The sequence below is a fragment of the Kogia breviceps genome, chromosome 1 (assembly GCF_026419965.1).
Source record: "Kogia breviceps isolate mKogBre1 chromosome 1, mKogBre1 haplotype 1, whole genome shotgun sequence".
In the NCBI taxonomy this organism is placed as follows: domain Eukaryota; kingdom Metazoa; phylum Chordata; class Mammalia; order Artiodactyla; family Physeteridae; genus Kogia; species Kogia breviceps.
This window is the reverse complement of record NC_081310.1, coordinates 106,128,178-106,148,324: the sequence shown is the minus strand read 5'-3', so window position 1 is coordinate 106,148,324 and position 20,147 is coordinate 106,128,178. Positions and strand designations below refer to the sequence as shown.

The 20,147-nt window shown below is 34.6% G+C and overlaps 1 protein-coding gene across 6 annotated transcripts in view; it reads right to left on the bottom strand.

The window, feature by feature from the left end:
* Positions 1–20,147, bottom strand: part of AGL (amylo-alpha-1, 6-glucosidase, 4-alpha-glucanotransferase) — a 75,783-nt gene that overhangs the window by 1,427 nt on the left and 54,209 nt on the right. For all 6 annotated transcript variants that reach the window (XM_067040403.1, XM_067040407.1, XM_067040388.1 and 3 more), the window contains 6 exons: positions 10,791–10,926; positions 9,345–9,457; positions 8,286–8,497; positions 6,758–6,855; positions 5,007–5,094; positions 4,769–4,902 (listed from right to left, as the gene is read on the bottom strand). In XM_067040403.1, coding sequence (XP_066896504.1) covers positions 4,769–4,902; positions 5,007–5,094; positions 6,758–6,855; positions 8,286–8,497; positions 9,345–9,457; positions 10,791–10,926 — 781 coding nt within the window. The remainder of the gene's footprint in view (positions 1–4,768; positions 4,903–5,006; positions 5,095–6,757; positions 6,856–8,285; positions 8,498–9,344; positions 9,458–10,790; positions 10,927–20,147) is intronic.

The following is a 20,147-nucleotide window of genomic DNA, read 5'->3' as shown; positions in this document are numbered from 1 at the left end:
GATTAACAAAACAGGCAATACACCTGGGTGATTTTGCCTTCTCTTTTAGAAAACAATATGTACTCATTTACTACAAAATAAAACAGAATATCCTAAAGCTTATGTATAAAGAATTTAGATTGAAATTATTCTTTGATATTCAATCTTTTGGATTTAAGACTTTCAATTATAAAGGAATCCCTTTATGTATTAAAAATAGGAAACTACCATCCCAAGCAGTATATAAGTATAGATACAAACATCCTCTCAGGCCTAATTTTATTTCTTTTGGAGTAAGTTTATGAAACTCAAATTGTAATTATGTGACTGTATTATGTTTGATCTTGACAAAATTATAAAATGAATATGAAATGAAGAAACACTGGATTATTATTAGGAAAAGAATGGCAATTAAAAACAATCTAAATTTCTATAATAATTTCTCATTCTCTTGAATAATACAGTTAGTATTTATTGTGCATTTATTATGTTCTAATACTAAGTGCTTTATATACATTATCTCATTTAATGCTCACAGCAACTCTATAAGGTAGGTATCATAACTATTCCTATTTATAGAGGAGGTAAGAGAAGTTTATGAAGGTTAATGACTCGTTCCAGATCTCACTATCAAAACACAGCATTATTAGCATATCAAATTTATTCTTCATTTTGATGTCATGTCATCCCTTAAATATGAAATGAAAATTTTTAAAAATACAGAATTCTGCAATGTTTCATTCTTTTGGTTCATTTTAAAATTTGTTTCATTATTATGCTTTGTAACTTACATATACTTTTCTGAAGATATGAAATATTTCATAATAAAAATGAAAAAGTGATTCCATTAGGTAAATATGGCAATATTTTGAATAATAATTAATAATATCAGTTAGATACCATATTTCAAAAAACTGTCATAGAGAAATAGAAAACATAGAAAACTTATTCATTTTCAAGTGTTCAAACTACTTCAGAGTTAAATGTCAGATTACTGAAGTTGGGTTCCTGAGTATCTATAATGGGCTAAATTGTGTCCCCCTCAAAATTCATATGTTGAGGTCTTAACCCTCAGTACCTCAGAATGTGAACTTATTTGGATATAGGGTTGTTGCATATGTTAACTAGTTAAGGTGGATTAGGGTGGGCCCCTAATCCAATATGATTGGTGTCCTTACAAAATAAGGAAATTTGGACACAAACATGAACACAAGGAGAATGCCATGAGAAGACTGGAATTATGCTGTACAAGCCAAGGAAATACCAGAAGCTAGGAGAGAGGGATGAAAGAGATCCTTCCCTAGTACCTTCAGACAGAACATGGTCCTGCAAATGCCTTGATTTCAGATTTCTGGCTTCCAAAACCATAAGACAATACATTTCTGTTGTTTAAGCCACTCAGTTTGTGGTGCTTTATTACAGCAGTCCCAGCAAACTAATATAGCACCAAAATTAAGAAACAAAACAAACTTACAGAACTGTTAAATGCTGCTCATAATTGGATATGAACACAAGAATGTGGAAGATACCCATTCTTGTATAAAGAAATCCCCTTTCCCTTGCTTTCTGAAAAATTCATTCCCCAAGTCATTAGGTGGGACCAAGAAGGTCAGTAACTACAGTTGAGGGAAGGAGAGAAGGGTAGCAGGAGTAGCACTGAGTAGAATGTTAGAGTCTAGGGGGTATGAGGAAGGAGTTCACAGCAAGGGTGGGGGTAGTCCAGAGCCCAAGTGGTGCAAGGAGAGCATCCATGCATAAGAGTGGCCTACATGGGGTTGTCAGGCCCAAGGAAGGTGAAGAGGGCATCTGTGTCTTGTGGCACCCCAGCTTGGGGTGTCAGAGCTAGAGCAGAGTGAGCTGGGTCCATGTGGTGGTGACAGCAGAGTATGGGGAGTAGGTTACTCACTGTTGGAAAAGGGAATTACAAATATGAAAAGGGAGAAAATTAAACACTAGAATTAAACAGGTGTGAAGGCAGGTTTTCAGTATACTGTATAGAGATAACTACAGGGAAATATAAATATATGTGTATGTATATATATTGTATATATTTCCTAGCTCTGTCTACCGGGAAACAGAATAGCATGAACAGAATTTCCCTCCTGCCTGAAACAATCTAAGAACGGGAAAAAGTATACAAAGCAGTAGTTTTTAAGACACTGAATATTAAGCAACAAAGGAGAATGATTCCTAAGAAATAAGAAAAAAATTGAAGTGAGTCCTATGATTACTATACCTTCCTGTCTTTAGAGAGTTTCTAGGATTTGACGGGGAACCCAGGTGGAGCCTGGCAGACTCTTTGAGCCAAAGAGATGGAATTGAGAGTCCAGAAAGACCAAGACAGCTGGTATTTTCAGGTCAGAGTACTAGAGATGAGATATTTGCACAAACTGAGAACTCTGGAGACATGTAAAGGGTCCCACTCAAGTATCTGCAGCATAATCATCAGCAAATACACAAGAGAAAACTAACCAAGGATGCGGAAAGAACCACCCAAAAGTATTAGATGAAGTAGTACCTGCCATTCAGAGAGGGTCAGGAACAGTGCTTATTCCCACGAGGTAGATTTGAAAACTTGGTAATTTTAGGGAAATGGGATAGAGAACTCATCAGATGAGTCTTGACTCACTAGTGTAGACTAATTAGTCCTGAACTAAATGCTGCTCTGGTTAGGTCCAAAAAAAGTTAAAATCAAGTCCTGAAAAGATCAGGCTGTTTCCAAATAATTTAACTGCATTCCAAACTAAAGTTCAAGAATATTTATGGAAATACAGAAAAAAATCCAACATCCAAGAAAGTAAAATTTACATCTAGCATCCAATAAAACACTAACAGGCAAAGAGTAGGATAATATTAACCATAATAAGAGAATATCACGAGTGAAACCAACCCAGAAATCAATTAGCAAACAAAGACATTAAAACAGTTACTGTAACTGTATTCCATATGTTCAAAATATTAGGCAGAGACATGAAAGATATACAAAAGACCCAAATCAAACTTCAAGAGATGAAAACTACAATGTATGAAATGAAAAATACACTGAATGAAATTAATGGCAAATTAGACATAAGGATGACAGCAGACTTTGATGACTTTGTATAAATTACTTAACTTTCTAAGCTTAATTTATAAAATGGAGACAGTAGCTCATATCTTGAGTTAGTATCTTGTCCGCATTACATGGTTACATGTACTAATATATTAATCCTTAAAACAATACCAGCACATCCATTTAAGATGAGGAAACTGAGGCTCAGAGAAGTTAAGTAACTTTCCCACAGCCACATAGCTAGTAAGTGGAGATGTGAATAACAATAATAGAATGATAATAATAGTAGTAGCTATTTTATATAGTTTTTTGGATGAAATGAGTAACGTTATATGAATGCATTTAGAACAACATCTGAAGATAGTAAGTACTCAATAAATATTATTTGCTATTATTATAGTTGTTACTATTATTAGGTTAACAAGGGAAAACTAATGCTGTGGCTAGCATAACATTTTTCATGAAAAGAGGAAAGCAACAATGTCAAATACTATAGCCAGGTCAAAGAAGAGAACTGAAAGGAAGTCATGGGATCTGGGAACCAGAAAGGATCTTCTTGAGTGGCTTCACCACAGTGGTGAGGGCAAAACAAAAGCCAGATTGTACGTGGTGATGACTGACTGGGTGTCAGAAAAGAAATCAAAATGAGGTTAATTGTATAGAAAATGTACTGAAAAGAGAACAGAATGATAAAACAAGGCTTGAGGCAGGAACAGCATGAAGGGACTTTATTTTAGGATAGGCTGACAGATATCTCTATAGCTTAGGAAGGAGGGAGCAAGTGGAATACCAAGAAAGGATAACTATTTGACAAGGTCATGGAACAGGTAGGAGGGATGTGATTATAGGTAAAGTAAAAGAATCGTCTCTGCAGTGCAAGATATTCTTACTCCTCGTGGAAAAAAAGGAAGAAAGAGAAAAGTAATGCAAATATTGAGAAATACTTTGAGCAGTAAAGGACGGAATATAAGAATGTTCACATCACACAGACTTCAGACTTAATCTCTAGATGAGGTAGAAGTGAGGCAGGATTAGGGTTTCTGTGACTATACTTAAGCTAATGAAAATAAACTTTAAATAAAAAGAAAAATTTTGACAACATTCATGTTGCTAGCTGGAAGTCCCTCATGTTCTTAAAATGAGGAGATAAAACTATGTTGTTTATGCATATTTATGCATAATTATTCTGAGCAATAAGATATACATATATCTAGGTTTAATCTAGAACTTGTGAAATTAAGATACCTTTTGACTGAGTTATATCATCTTATAAAGACACATAACTCTGATACTATTTATCTGCTAATAATTAGGACAAAGGAGGTGACAAATGGGTGTGAAATAGTCAAAACATCAACACTGATATTTTAATTATAATGAAATTATTTCTGAAAATTATTTATTGATATATCTTTAAATCAGTTAACTCAAAAGGCCCAGCCTGAGACTTTTAGTTTTTGTATTTATCCTGTGCTAACCATATCCAAAAATATCAGCTAAATTTTATAAACAAGATTATTCCACCACATGTATAAATCATGCAATATCAAGTCTTTAAATTAAATAACAACCTAAAATAATTAAAAGAAGGTGAAAATTGCATAGAATTTGTGTTAAAGAGTAAAGCTTTCAAATTTCACATAGAATATACTGAAATGAATTCTAAGGAAATTCCATTTACTAGCTAATAAATTGACTAAACATTAATTTTGAAAATTACATGCCCTGACGACTTACCTCTCAAGATGAACATAATGTCGAGAAAGAACATTTTTAACCAAAAATATAGTCTTTGAAGTAATCTCGGGACCCATCAATTTTGAAAAATATAATTTCGCACGAAGAAAATACCCAACAGGCCACAGCCACTCCTGAAAAAGATAATTTAAAAGTGAAGGAAAAAAAAGAGCTGTGGATATCAAAAATTCTTTGAAAAATAACTTTAAAACTCAAAGAAGAAAAATTAAATTCTTACAGGTCCTTGGTGATAATTGAAACCTTTAGCAAGACTGTAGTTGTCGTTGTCTAAGGCATTGTCATAAGTTCCACAGTAAACCATATCACTGCAAAATAATTGAAATTTAGGTTAAAAAAATATCAGGCATTACACAGAAAGCATTAGAAAAATTTCCTAATAGCAAAGGTAAGAACTAATCAAATTATTTTGTTTTCCAATCTCTAGACTAAAGCTCATCATCCATTTAACCTTAAATTAGTATATACTGAGTTGAGAATGTGTTAGGGAATGATTAAGAAACGCTTACTGCCTAATACAAAAAATATAAAATGTTCAGATATCTTGCCTTCAAGGAGGCACTAAATATTGGTTGAATTTAATTATTTCACTAGGCCTCTAATATACTTATAACAATTAAAATATACACAGAATAATGTGAATTAGTAAACATTAAAGATAAAGTTTTATTAATTATTATATATTGGAAAGGGTTGTTTTTAAACTTCTCCATGAAGTTATTTTAAAATTAAGTAAAACTGGTACATTATTAGATTATAAACAGCAACTAAATGCACACAATTTATACATACTTACAAATTAAACTTACAAGCACTGCAACATTTAATACAAGACAGTTATCTACACTCTGTTTAATTAAATTATTACTTTTTTTTTCTTTTAGTGAGGTAGATAGAACTTGCAACGAGTAAGTTTTACTGTGGGTTTTAGTTTTGACCAGTGGTTCTTAATGGGTTTTAGTTTTGACCAGTGGTTCTTAACACCTCTGAAAATATTGAGACTACTTCAGAATGCAGATAAGTACACACATATAAAATTTTGCATCTCAAGACTGAAATGAGTACACAGTAAGTCAGGAAAAATCTACAAAGGTAAGGGTACTACAAAAATGAGGATCTCTCATACATGAAAGAGAAAGCAAATTGATGATGGGTATCAAGCTTTAAAGCAAAAAAGTAGAAGAAAAACAGAAGGGTCATTAGAAACTCAAAAAATATTGAAAAAGAGAAGAAATACAAAATGAGATAAACACATAATCATAAAAACAAAATTATTTATTGGTTTCAATAAAAATAGTGGTGTAATTACTTAGAGAGGATGGAAAGGGTTTGTGGCAAGGTAAGGACAGAGTTAAATCCTCATCTGTCATCACAAGCAGTAAGCAAATAATGTCTAATATTTAAAAGAATCAAGAAACAGCTGCAAACACATACCATTTAGAAATATGGAAGGAACTACTACGAGTAACAATTTAGAAAATTAAGTTGTCTCTGGGGAGACAATACATCTATATTTCCAATGTTCATGATAATCATGTATGACTTTTACAGTCAGAAAAAGTAGGCATTAGAAAATATTCATGACATATTAGTTTATAAAATTAAAATTCTTTTACTGATTATTGAATATAGGACAAGCCAAAGGCATTTTGAACACTGATGTTTAAACATCTGTTTAAACAGATGTTTTGAACACTGAAGATACAAAATGTATTTTTAAAAATTCAGTTTGAATGCAATTTTAGAGATTTCATTGATAAGCAAAAAAATTATGGCTTGATGCAATAAAATATCCACAACATTCTTAATACTTATACCCCAACTTACTCTGGATCCAAATTTTTCATATATAATTGTATATATATATTGTATATTGTATATATATGTATATTGTATATTGTATATATAATTGTATATATATATAATTGTATATTAAATATAATATGAACATTCTTAATACTAATAACTTACTCTGGATCCAAAGTTTTCATGCCAAGAGGACCAAGCAATTTTTTTCCTGCAATCTCCAAAGCTTTCCATGCTTTTTCTGTAGTAAAGAGCTCAGGGGCCTAATGAGTGTTAAAAACAAATATACAAAACTTTTTAAGACCACAGAAGAATTAGTGTCCACCCACTCTGGAAAATAGACTTTAAACTTGGAAAAATAACGAAAACTTTAAAAATACAGTGCCGGTCAGAAATCAAGTGCAGATGCCTAATCAGACCTAATCCTATCAGGCCGACTTGGAAGCGCTGATCTTGGCCTTAGAGGTTAGGAAAGCTGTTTGAGGTGCTTGTTTCCTTGTGTCACTTAAGAAAGTATACTAGCTCCAGAATGAAGCTGTCACAGCTACAGTGGAGGCAGAACACATTTAAACCCATATAATTCATTCTTTAGAAGATTTACAATAGCTTCCTTTAAGTTCATCTGGAACTCATTTTTTGCTTTTAGGGTCATAATATAATACAGAAGGATTTGCACTCCAATAGCACGAGTAAATTTACTTGTGATGTAGAGGAGAGAAAGCATTGGTGACTAAGAATCTGCATTAATTTTATTTTAATTAAGTAATTAATTAATTTATTTTTTGCGGTACACGGGCCTCTCACTGTTGTGGCCTCTCCCGTTGCGGAACACAGGCTCCGGACACGCAGGCTCAGTGGCCATGGCTCACAGGCCTAGCCACTCCGCGGCATGTGGGATCTTCCTGGACCGGGGCACGAACCCCTGTCCCCTGCATTGGCAGGTGGACTCTCAACCACTGCGCCACCAGGGAAGCCCTGCATTAATTTTAAATGTTAAATGAAATCAAATTCACACTGAATCAAAGCTACCATTATGTACCTTAGTATTTTTATTCTACTATAATTAATAATACTACATTTAATACTCTTTTTGACAAAGCGGCAACATCTAGGTGGGCATAGAAGAACACATACCTTCTCTATTTTACTGCAGTTTTAGACCAGGTATAGAGAAAATAAGGAGAGTCTAGAATTCTTGGCTAGACAGAACTAATTAGTGCAATACAACAAAGAAAACGGAATGTGAATTGAAGCTACCCATATTAGTTCATTAGTCCAGATGTTTCCAACTAGTGTGCTGAGGCACTGGTCATGGCACAGGTGTGCTGAAATACAGATGCCCTCTGCTTTCAAGACAGCTGGGTAGGGCCTGGGGCTAACTGAAGCAGCTGGATCTAGCAGCAACCTAATCCATTTGGGCCAGCGTGCTGTACAAATATCATTTTCTATGTGTGTTAGTGAGAAGAACTTCATTAGTCATCATCCATTATTTTCTATTTTTTGACACCAAATGTTATAGGTTAAGGGTGATATGCATAATGCTTTATTCATTAGAAAAGACCATATAAAACGAGTCGGTAAACAATGTACTTTTTAGCAATTCAATGAATTTGGAAACAAATGGGAATAAAGAACCAAATAAACCCTATCATAACATTTTTGAAATTTGCAAAGAACAGAACAAATCACTTACCACAACCATTGCTATGGTAAAATTAGGCCTGAGTTGGTAGTCACACCAAGGGCTTGAAGCTCCATAACTATCTTTGTATATGCCACGTTTATGCACCAGATTAGAATGTTTTTCATTGACATCGGAAGGGTCTTCTGACACATAAAATAACTTTTCAAAGTTATCTTGTATTTTTCTGTTCCATTCATCATATGAGACTCTCACAACTTTTCCTGAAACATTACAAAAGACTTGGTAGTTTTAGGCATTCAAAGAAACCCATACATTTAGTTACAGCTAAAGAGTAATATTTAGTCAATAAATTATCCACTTTTTAAAACTGTCAGGGCTTTTTGAAGAACACTGCCCAGAAATTAAAAATTATCTTTCACTGTATTACCAAAAAAGGATTAGACTCTAACAAATGATCCCAGATCATTTGTCTTTGTTTGGATCACTCTTACATTTGATAAAATTATCCTAATTGAGCACTTGAAAGGAGGCTAGTCTGAATTGAGAGGTGCCAGAAGTATATACTGTATTTATATATATTTATATATATACTGCATTTCAAAGATATAGTACCCCCCAAAAGAATATAAAATAGTTCATGAATAATTTCATATTGATTACATGTTGAAATAAAATTTGGTATATATTGAGTTAATAAAAAATATAATCATAATTAATTTCACCTGTCTCTTTTAACTTTTTAAAAATGTAGGTACTAGAAAATTCTAAATATGTATGTGACTTAAATTATATTTCTATTGGAAAGCACTGCTCTAGAAAGAGATGTAAAGATTTCATAATTGTTAACCAAAACTGGACTTGCTCACAGTCATACTGAGGAAAAAAAAGAAATATGATGCTCTTCATATCTCAGATCAAAGTTGCTATAAAAATATGGTTAGTAATCAGGTTTGTTACAGTTTTCATACTAGTAAATTAATGGTTTGTCTTTTCCCTTAATCTTAAGGATTTTCTACTACTAGTTCATTGAGTCACATGATGATTACATAGGTTAAGAATATAGACAGTACATTTGGAGTTTCTTTGTAAACAAAAGAAACAGCTTACCATGTTTTTTTACTGTAACTTCATGATAAGGAAAAATATTTTTTTGGGATAATTCCAGCAACCAACGAACAGCAGATTTACTCAGGCCCACAATTTCCACAGCAGACCCATCTCTAAAATTAAAAATAAATTTTACTCTGTGACAATGAATAAATTAAGCACTATCTAAAGGGCATTCAGGGACTTCCCTGGTGGTGCAGTGGAAAGACTTCACGCCCAATGCAGGGGTCCTGGGTTCAATCCCTGGTCAGGGAACTAGATCCCACATGCATGCTGCAATGGATCAGAGTTCGCATACCACAGCTAAGGAGCCTGCGTTTCGCAGCTAAGGAGCTGGCGAGCTGCAACTAAGACCTGGTGCAACCAAATAAATAAATAAATAAATTTTTAAAGAAAGGGCATTCAAAAAACAGCTTTGAAGAATTATATAACTAACACATAAAAATGACTGTCTATTAAAAAATCCTCACTTTATAGGAATGTGTACTGCATATATAAGAAATTGTGATTCACTTTGCTATACAACAGAAACTGACACAGCAGTATAAAGTAACTATACTCCAATAAAAAAAAAGAAATCATTCCTCTTATTACTTGCCATTGCTTACCATCTTAATGTATTTTTAAAAAATTCTATGAAGTAGAATAGAGATTATGGAGTAAAAGGAGACAGCTGCTGGAAAAAGGCAGAAGTAGGAGTCAGAGAATACTGAGATAGAGTTCCAGTGAAAAAGAAAATACAGGATACTGGATTGAAGAAAGCCAGGGAAGGTGAACATCATAATTTGAAAGCTCATTTTTAAGGAAAATGAAAGGGAAATATAAGATCTAATAATTCACCAAAATAAACAGGTTTTTAAAAGAATTTGTAAAACATATAATGACAACTACTATTCAAGAATTTTTTTTTGACAATTCTGATTGAAGATAAAATTTGGAATAGGAATATAGTTTCTCAGACTTGATACTGTAGTAAGAACTTGAAATCATAAAAAAAATGATGGGATAAAAGATTTTAAAATTAAGGGGAAAATATTCAGAAAGTGAAAGGATTTCATAAAAGACAGGACAACTGGTTGTTTTCTATATTAAAAAAAGATAATAATAATGAAATACTTACAAAGAAAACACCTCATGTTATAAAGAAATGTCTTAACCATGGGGATAATAAGTCATAAAACTTTCTTTTGAGGTGCCTGCAGGTAATCAACCCATGAGAACGTCCAGAAGAGAACAGAGAGCTTTACTTGATGACTTATATCAAGAGGATTGTGTATGTGTATACTAGGGGAGAGAAAGGAGTGCGTGGAAGGGGAAGTAGGGGGAAGGAAGGAAGATTTTGACTGATTTAACATGAAGATTTCATGGTTAATAGAATAAAAGATTCCACAAGTATGTGGTTTTACAAATGATATTAACTATATAAGCACTAAAAATAAACACTACCTTGGAGTGGCTGGGATTCCTTTGTTTCTAGCTCTGTCACTTTCTCCCATTTTATCCATCCATGTACCGCAATTTAAGCGATTTCCTCCATAAACAAATCCTGTTTCTTCATCAACCCCTGCAGTTATATTAAAACCTAAAAAAGAAAAATAAAACATTTGTTAAAATGTAATAAATTAGGACAACTACTCTAGAGAGCAATCTGGTAATACCTTAAAAGTTGAAGATGTGCATATTCTACCACATAATAATTTCGTTTCTAGACATACACTCTAGAGAAATGCTTACCTATGTGAACATGGAGACACATACAAGAATATATATTGCAACACTGCTTGTATTATCAAGAAAATAAATAACTGCTGAGAAGAGGAACAGATAAACCCTAGCCTAGTCATATAATGGAAAACTCTCTATACCATTTAAGATTAATGAACTAGGATTTACATAAAGCAAAATGGATAAATCAGAATGACTGAGTAAATAAGTTGCAAAAGATATGCATAATAAGATGCCTTTTCTGTAAAAGTTTAAAATATAGATAATACTAACACATATAACCATGTATGTCTATATGACTGTGTCTAATATGATAATATTTGTATAAAATTAGAAAACATAAAATACATAATATATATACATTATACAGTATATACTACGATATACTGAATATATGCTACATAAAATATATCATACATAATTTACACATACTCAAACACACATAAACACACAAAATACAAAAACATACATGGAAATAGTACATCCTGATTATAGGATGGTTGTTAATTCTAGAGAGTGAGGGAAAAGAAAGAGATAGAGATGAAACTTTAGCTGTATCTGTGTTGTTTTATTTCTTTTCAAAACAAAAGAGAACAATCTGAAGAAAATCTGGCCAATTGTTAATATCTGTCTAATTTCAGTTCTAGGTTCAAAGCATAATTTACATCATTATCTGTATGTTGAGATATTTCATAATTAAAATTAAAAATTTAAATAACTCAGAGATGATAAACACAGATGAAAAATCCTCAACAAATTATTAACAAACCAAATTCAACTTGAAAAAGCATATACCATGATCAAGTGGGATCCATCCCAGGGATTCAAGGATGGTTCAATATTCATAGATTAATCAATGTGGTATCTACACATCACATTAACAAATTAAAGAATAAAAATCATATGATCATCTCAATAGATGCAGAAAAAGCTTTTGACAGAATTCAACATCCATTTATGATTAAAAACTCTCAGCAAAGTGTGTATAGAGGGAATGTACCTCAACATGATAAAGGCCATATATGAAAAGTACACAGCTAACATCATACTCAATGGTGAAAAGTTAAAAGCTTTCCTGCTAAATTGAGGAACAAGACAAGGATGCCCACTCTCTGCTTTTATTCAGCATAGTATTGGAAGTATTGGAAGCCACAGCAATCAGACAAGAAAAAGAAATAAAAGGAATCCAAATTGGAAGGGAAGAAGTAAAACTGTCACTGTTTGCAGATGACATGATACTATATACAGAAAATCCTAAAGACACCACCAAAAGATAACTAGAGTTCATCAATGAATTTGGTAGTTTCAGGATACAAAATTCACAAACAGAAATCTGTTGTTTCTATATACTAAAAATGAACTATCCGAAACAGAAATTAAGAAAACAATCTCATTTACAATTGCATCAAAAAGACTAAAACACCTAGGAATACATCTAACCAAGGAGGTAAAAGACCTGTACTTGGAAAACTATAAGACATTGATAAAAGGAATCTAAGATGACACAAACTAATGGAAAATATACAGTGCTCATGGACTGGAAGAATTAAATTGTTAAAATGACCATACTATCAAGGCAAATTACAGATTCAATGCAATCCCTATCAAAATACCAATGACATTTTTCACAGAACTAGTTCTAAAATTTGCATGGAAACATAAAAGATCCCAAAGAGCCAAAACAACTTTGAGAAAGAAGAAAAAGATTCCCTTCAATGGGGGATCAAGATGGCAGAGTAGGAGGATGTCGAAATCACCCCTCTTCCCAAACACATAAAAAATACATATACATTTGGAAAAATTCTCATGGAAAACTAACTGCAACCTGGCAGAAGAACTCCTTCACAGCCAAGGCTGCAAAAATGATTCCCATGTAATCAGGTAGGATGAAAAGAAAGGCACTGGGTTGGAACCTGTGCCTCTGGGTGGGGAATAAGGGAAAAGGGAGATCACATGGGCAGACACTCACCCTGGGAAGTGAGTGGGCAGACCCACAGACTGGGTGTCCAAGTTCTAGGGTCCTATATGGAGAAGACAAGCTCCCTTGGCTGTTTGGAGAACTCCTGGGACAGACAGAAAGGCTTGAGAAGCCCAGATTCCACTTGTGAGGAGTATGTGGGTGCTGGCTTTCCATAAGACAGGGTGAAGAGAGAGGTCTACCCTAGTGGCTATTGCCTCCTTGTGCTCCCCAATCTGTGCTGAGTAAACACCATGGCCCCACTCACTCCATGCCACAGCTTGGCACTGGATTTATGGCAGGGACACAGAAGGCAGTCTGGGGCCCTGGATTGTGCTCCAGGTAGGGTGGCAGTGGCCATTGTTGGCACTCACTCAAACAGTGCTGGAGAAGCCCGGATTTCTGACAGGAGTGAAGCTGCTTCAATTCCCACAACCACAATGCCATGAATCCCAGTGCTAGCTGAGTGAATGCTCCAGTCCTGCCTACTCCATGCCATAACCTTGCACTAGATGTGGGACAACTACAATAGGGGAAAAAAATGTGACCTTGGACTGTGTCTGAGTGGATGCCTACACAGGTAGCACACTGGACGTCTGTAAGTGCATGAGCCCCACTTATTATACCACGCCCCCACCTCTGGGGCGAAGGCCCCAGTGTGGGGAGAAGGAAAAATACACACTTAAAGGGAACAGAGTCAACTCCAGCCTGACCTTCAGGACACCTGCTCCAGAACCTTGGGAGCAGACCCTGACCCTGAAAGGGCAGTGACTGCCACTGAGCAGAGAAGAAATCCCACCTCACGTCCTGTGTAGGCTCTAGCTCCTACAAGACCAGCCACACCCCATATCAAGGTGATAGTGGCCAGTACACCCTGAGGAAAGGCGTGGCTTGTGTCTACATCAAATCCAGCTCTCACACAAAAGATATTTGGCACGTGTAATCCACACAGGGATGCCCTCACATAAAAACACACTTTCAAGACCATGATAATAACTGTTTCACCTAAATTCATAGAGACAGAGAAAGTTAAGCAAAATGAAATGGTAAAGAACTCCCAACTGAAAGGGCAAGAGAAAACCTCTGAAAAAATAAATAATGAAACAGAGATAATCAGCCTACCAATGAGTTCAAGAAGTTAGTAATGAAAATGCTAACTGAATTAAGAAAGCGAATTGATATAAGCATGGGATCATTTTAACAAGGAACTATATGGAAGACCCAATAAAGAAGAGATAATTCAATTTCTGAGATAGAAAACACTTGAGAAGCAATGAATAACAACCTAAATGACACAGAAGAATGCATACATGATCTGGAAGATAGAATAATGGAAATCATCCAATTAGAACAGAAGACAAAAAGAAATGGAAAAAAAAAAGCAACATATGAGATCTAAGGGCTCATATAAAATGTGTCAATATAGGGGTTCCAGAAGGAGAAGAGAGAAGGGGATCAAAAATGTATTTGAAGAAATTGTGGCTGAAAACTTCCCAAACCCAAAGGAGGAAACAGATATCCAGGTACAGGAACACAGAGGGTCCCAAACAAGATGAACCCAAACAGGCTCACACAAAGACATATCATAATTAAAATGGCAAAAGTTAGAGATAAAGAGAATTCTAAGGCAGCAAGAGAAAAACAGAGTCATATACAAGGGAACTCCTATAAGATTATTAGCTGATTTCTCTGCAGAAACTTTGCAGGCCAGAAGGGAGTGGCATGATATATTTACAGCCCTGAAAGGGGAAAACCTACAACCTAGGTTACTTTGTTGAAAATTAATAAACCTTTAGTCAGGCTCATCAAGAAAAAATAGAGAGGATCCAAACAAACAAAATAAGAAATGAAAGAGGAGAAATAATAAATGATATCACAGAGATACAAAAATTCATAAGAGAATACTATGAATAGTTATATGCCAAAAAATTGGATAGCCTAGAAAAAATGGACAAATTTCTAGAAATATACAGCCTGCCAAGACGGACTCAAGAAGAAACAGACAATTTGAACAGGCTGATTGCTAGAAGTGAGATTGAATCTGTAATTTAAAAACTTCCAGCCAACAAAATTCCAGGAGTGGAAAGCTTCACAGGGGAATCCTACCAAACATATAAATAAGACCTTATACCTATCCTTCTGAATCTATTCCAAAAAACTGAAAGGAGGGAACACTCCCAAATTCATTCTACTAGGCCACTGTCACCCTGATACCAAAACCAGACAAAAACACTACAAAAAAGAAAATTACAGGCCACTATCTTTGATGAATATAGATGCAAAAATTCTCAACAAAATATTAGCCAACTGAATCCAATAATGCATAAAAAGGATCATATACCATGATCAAGCTGGATTCATTCCAGGGTCACAAGGATAGTTCAACATAGGCAAATCAATCAATGTGTTACACTACGTTAACAAAAGGAAAGAAAAAAAATCACATGATCATCTAAATAGATGCAGAGGGCTTCCCTGGTGGTGCAGTGGTTAGGAATCCACCTGCCAATGCAGGGAACACGGGTTTGAGCTCTGATCCAGGAAGATCCCACATGCCGTGGAGCAACTAAGCCCATGCGCCACAACTACTGAAGCCTCGTGCCTAGAGCCTGTGCTCCTCAACAAGAGAAGCCACCATAATGAGAAGCCCGTGCACCGCAACAAAGAGTAGGCCCGGCTCACCGCAACCAGAGAAAGCCCTCGCGCAGCCACAAAGACCCAAATGCAGCCTAAAATAAATAAATAAAAAGAAATAAATAGATGCAGAAAAAGCATTTGACCAAATTCAACATTCATTCATGATAAAAACTCTCATCAAAATAGGTGTAGAGGGAACATATCTCAACATAATAAAGGCCACTTACTACAAACCCATAGCCAACAAAATACTCAATGGTGAAAAGCTGAAAGCGTTCCTGCTAAATTCAGGAATAAGACAAGGATGCTCACTCTTGCCACTTCTATTTAACACTGTATTGGAAGTCCTAGCCACAGCAATCAGACAAGAAAAAGAAATAAAAGGTATCCAAATTGGAAGGGAAGAGGTAAAACAGTCTCTATTTGCCGATGACATGATATTCTATATAGAGAACCCTTAAGTCTCCATCCCAAAATTAATAGAACTAATAAATGAATTCAGCAAGGTTGTAAGATACAAGATCAATAAATAGAACTCTGTTGCACTTCTATACACTAATAACAAAATATCAGAAAGAGAAAGTAAAAAAACAAAACAAAACAAAAACCTATGGATAAATTAAACCAAGGAGGTTAAAGACCTATACTCTGAAACCTATACAACATTGATGATGGAAACTGAGGATGATTCCAAGAAATGGACAGATATCCTGTGCTATTAGATTGCAAGAATTAATATTATTAAAATGGCCATACCACCCAAAGCAATCTACAGATTTAAATCCCTATCAAAATACCCATGACATTTTTTTCACAGAACTAGAACAGATAATCCTAAAATTTATACGGAACCATAAAAGACCCTGAATTACCAAAATAATCCTGAGGAAAAAGAACAAATTTGGAGGTATAACCCTCCCAGAACTCAGACTATACTACAAAGCTACAGTAATCCTAACAGCATAGTATTGGCATAAAAACAGACACATAGATCAATGGAACAGAATAGGGAGCCCAGAAGTAAACCCATGCAGTTATGGTCAATTAATCTATGACAAAGGAGGCAAGAATACACAAAGGAGAACAGACAGCCTCTTCAATAAGTCATGCTGGGAAAACTGGACAGACACATGTAAAACAATGAGATAAAAACATTCCTTCATACCATGTACAAAAATGGACTCAAAATGATTTAAATGTAAGACCTGAAGCCATAAAACTAAAAGAGAACATAGGCAGAACACTCTTTAACATAGATCACAGCAATATTTTCCTGGATCTGTTGCTTAAGGCAAAAGAAATAAAAGCAAAAATAAACAAATGAGACCTAATTAAACTTAAAAGCTTTTTCACATCGAAGGAAACCATCAACAAAACAAAAAGACAACCTACAGAATGGGAGAAAATACTTGCAAATGATGCAAGCAATACAGGGTTAATATCCAAAATATATGAACAGCTCATATAACTCAGTATATTTAAAAACCCAAATAATACAATAAAAAATAGGCAGAAGACCTGAACAGACATTTTTCCAAAGAAAATATACAGATGGCTAATAGGCATATGAAAAGATGCTCAACACTGCTATTATTAGAGAAATGCAAATAAAACCACAATGAGGTATCACCTTATATCTGTCAGAATGGCTATCATCAAAAAGGCTACAAATAACAAATGTTGGAGAGGATGTGGATAAAAGGGTACCCTTGTACAATGTTGGTGGGAATGCAAGTTGGTGCAGCCACTGTGATATTTTTAATATCTAAGTTAGGTCACATCACTCCTGCTCAAAACTGTTCACTAAGAATAGAACTACCATATGATCCAGTAACCCCACTCTTGGACATACATCCAGAAAAGATGAAAACTCTAATTCAAAAAGATACATGCACCACAATGTTCACAGCAGCACTATTTACAATAGCCAAGACATGGAAATAACATAAATGTCCATCAACAGATGAATGAATAAAGAAGATGTGGTATATATATATATATATATATATATATATATATATATATACACACACACACACATACAGACAGTGACCTACTTTAACATGAATTTGTTTGAGTACTGGTGAGATTGAATGCTTCCCTCTATGTTTATTAATGGAGGGTTGATGTATGTTCTTGGGCAAGCTACTTTTACCTCCTGTTCCTATTTCCTCTATTATGAGCTAGGAATAGAGGTACTAGCTTCTGGAAAATGTTTGTCAAGTGATATACAAAGGCAAAGAGCTTTTCAGTTTATTTGATATTAAATATATGACATAAAGGCAAAGAGCTTTTTAATTTATTTAATATTAAATAATTGGACAGTCAATGTTTAGTGAGTAAATCTCAGAGATTTAGCTACAAAGTCATAAGAACACACACAAAAAGGTATACAAGTCAAAATGACTATGAATGAATAGGTTGTTTCAAATGCATAACGTGGGAAGAAAATTTATTTTTGCACTTTCTGATGAGTTGGCAAAGTATTCCAGGCTATTGGCTCCCTCTCCACAATCAACCCTGGAGAAACTACAGAAGTATATGTGAGGTACTGATGTGAAGAAGTCACATAATGTTTGGGAGAAACTAATAAAAACACATGAGGACTTCCCGGGTGGTGCAGTGGTTAAGAATCCGCCTGCTAGTGTAGGGGACACGGGTTTGAGCCCTGCTCCAGGAAGATCCCACATACTGCAGAGCAATTAAGCCTGTGCACTACAACTACTGAGCCTGTGCTCTAGAGCCCGCGAGACACAAACTACTGCCCGTGTGCCACAACTACTGAAGCCCACACGCCTAGAGCCTGTGCTCCGCAACAAGAGAAGCCACTGCAATGAGAAGCCCGTGCACCACAAAGAAGAGTAGCTCCCGCTCACCGCAACTAGAGAAAGCCTGCGTGCAGCAACGAAGACCCGACACAGCCAAAAATAAATAAATAAATAAATAAATAATTTATTTTAAAAAAACACCCCCCCCCCAACAAAAACAAACAAGAAAACCAAAACAAACAAAAAACACGTGAGATCTGACCAGCCACTTTGGACTTTTATTCCACCTCAGCTTGTAAGGCTGCTGTGTTACGACTTAAGGAGACTGCTTCTTTTCAGTGTTTACAGAGTAGCTAATAATCAAGGGAATATGAGCTTACTGGGAAAAGATAAACATTTGATGCCAGAGGAGTCTAACGACTATATAAAAGAGAGAAGCTGAGTAACATATTTCACATGAAGCAGAAGTACTGGAACAGATGGACATATAATATATAATAAGCAAAATAAATATCCTCAAAGACATAGGTAAGATATTATTAACATGAAGCAGGAACAAAAGACATTAAAAATGACTAAGTGGAGATGTTAGGTCTGAAATTTTTAATTGTTGAAATAAAGAAAATAATAAAGTGATAATAAGGGACTAAATAGTAGATAGACACAGCTAAGAATGAATTAGTAAGATGGAAGACAAGATTGAAAAATTCTCCAGAGGTAGCAGGAATGGTTAAAGGGAGAAAATAGAAAACAAAAAAGAGCTAAAAGCTATGGGGATAGAAATAAATCAAAAGATATCCTGACAAAAGTATCCCCAGAAAGTGGAAAGAGAAGGAAGAAAATATTTGAAGAAATAAACTGATAAATATCCTAGAATCAAGAAAGATCTCAGGTTAAAAGCACTCATAGAGTACCAAATGAAACAGATAAGGAAAGTTAGAGTAAAATCTTGAATTCAGACAAAGAGATGGTTCTAAAATCTTCAAGAAAGAACGTGTAGATCACTTCTAATGGAACAAGGCATAGGTCCATATATCTTTCAATAGCAATATTGGAAACAAGAAGTCAACAGAACAATATTTTCTAAAGCATTGAAGAAAGCATTTATATCTAATCTGTCATTTAAATATGAAAGCATAATAAAAATACTGCCAGCCATACAAGGCCGCAGAGGGCTTGACATGTAAGTTCCAACTTTAAAAACATTCATATAGCAGCACTAAAGATACTCATATAGCAACAATAAAATGACTACAGCAAGGCACTGTAGTAGTAGGCACTGTTCTGAGACGTTTTCATATATTAACATAAATAAATAAGCTCATCTGGTTAACTCAAATAAGGAAAGAAATGAACCTTAGAGGATACTAGTAAGAGAGATGGAATGAAAAGATGATCAAATTACACCTAAAAATTTACTGTTGCCTAAGAAAAAGCAATAACCAAAGAAAACAAAAAGAAGTACAGTCATAACAATTCAAACTGAAATTCCACCTAGATAATATCAAATAGGGATTCGGGGAGAGGGGCACACACTAAATTACTTATTCTGTTAGGGGTCAATATGGATTTTAATAAGTTAAAGAAATGAACATAGACATGGTAAATTAATACAGATATAGGTCTTGAAAACAAGAATCATAAGAACAAAAATAGAATGAATTAAAGTGGAACGAATTGCTTCTTTTAAAAAAAATTGTAAACTATTAGCAAACT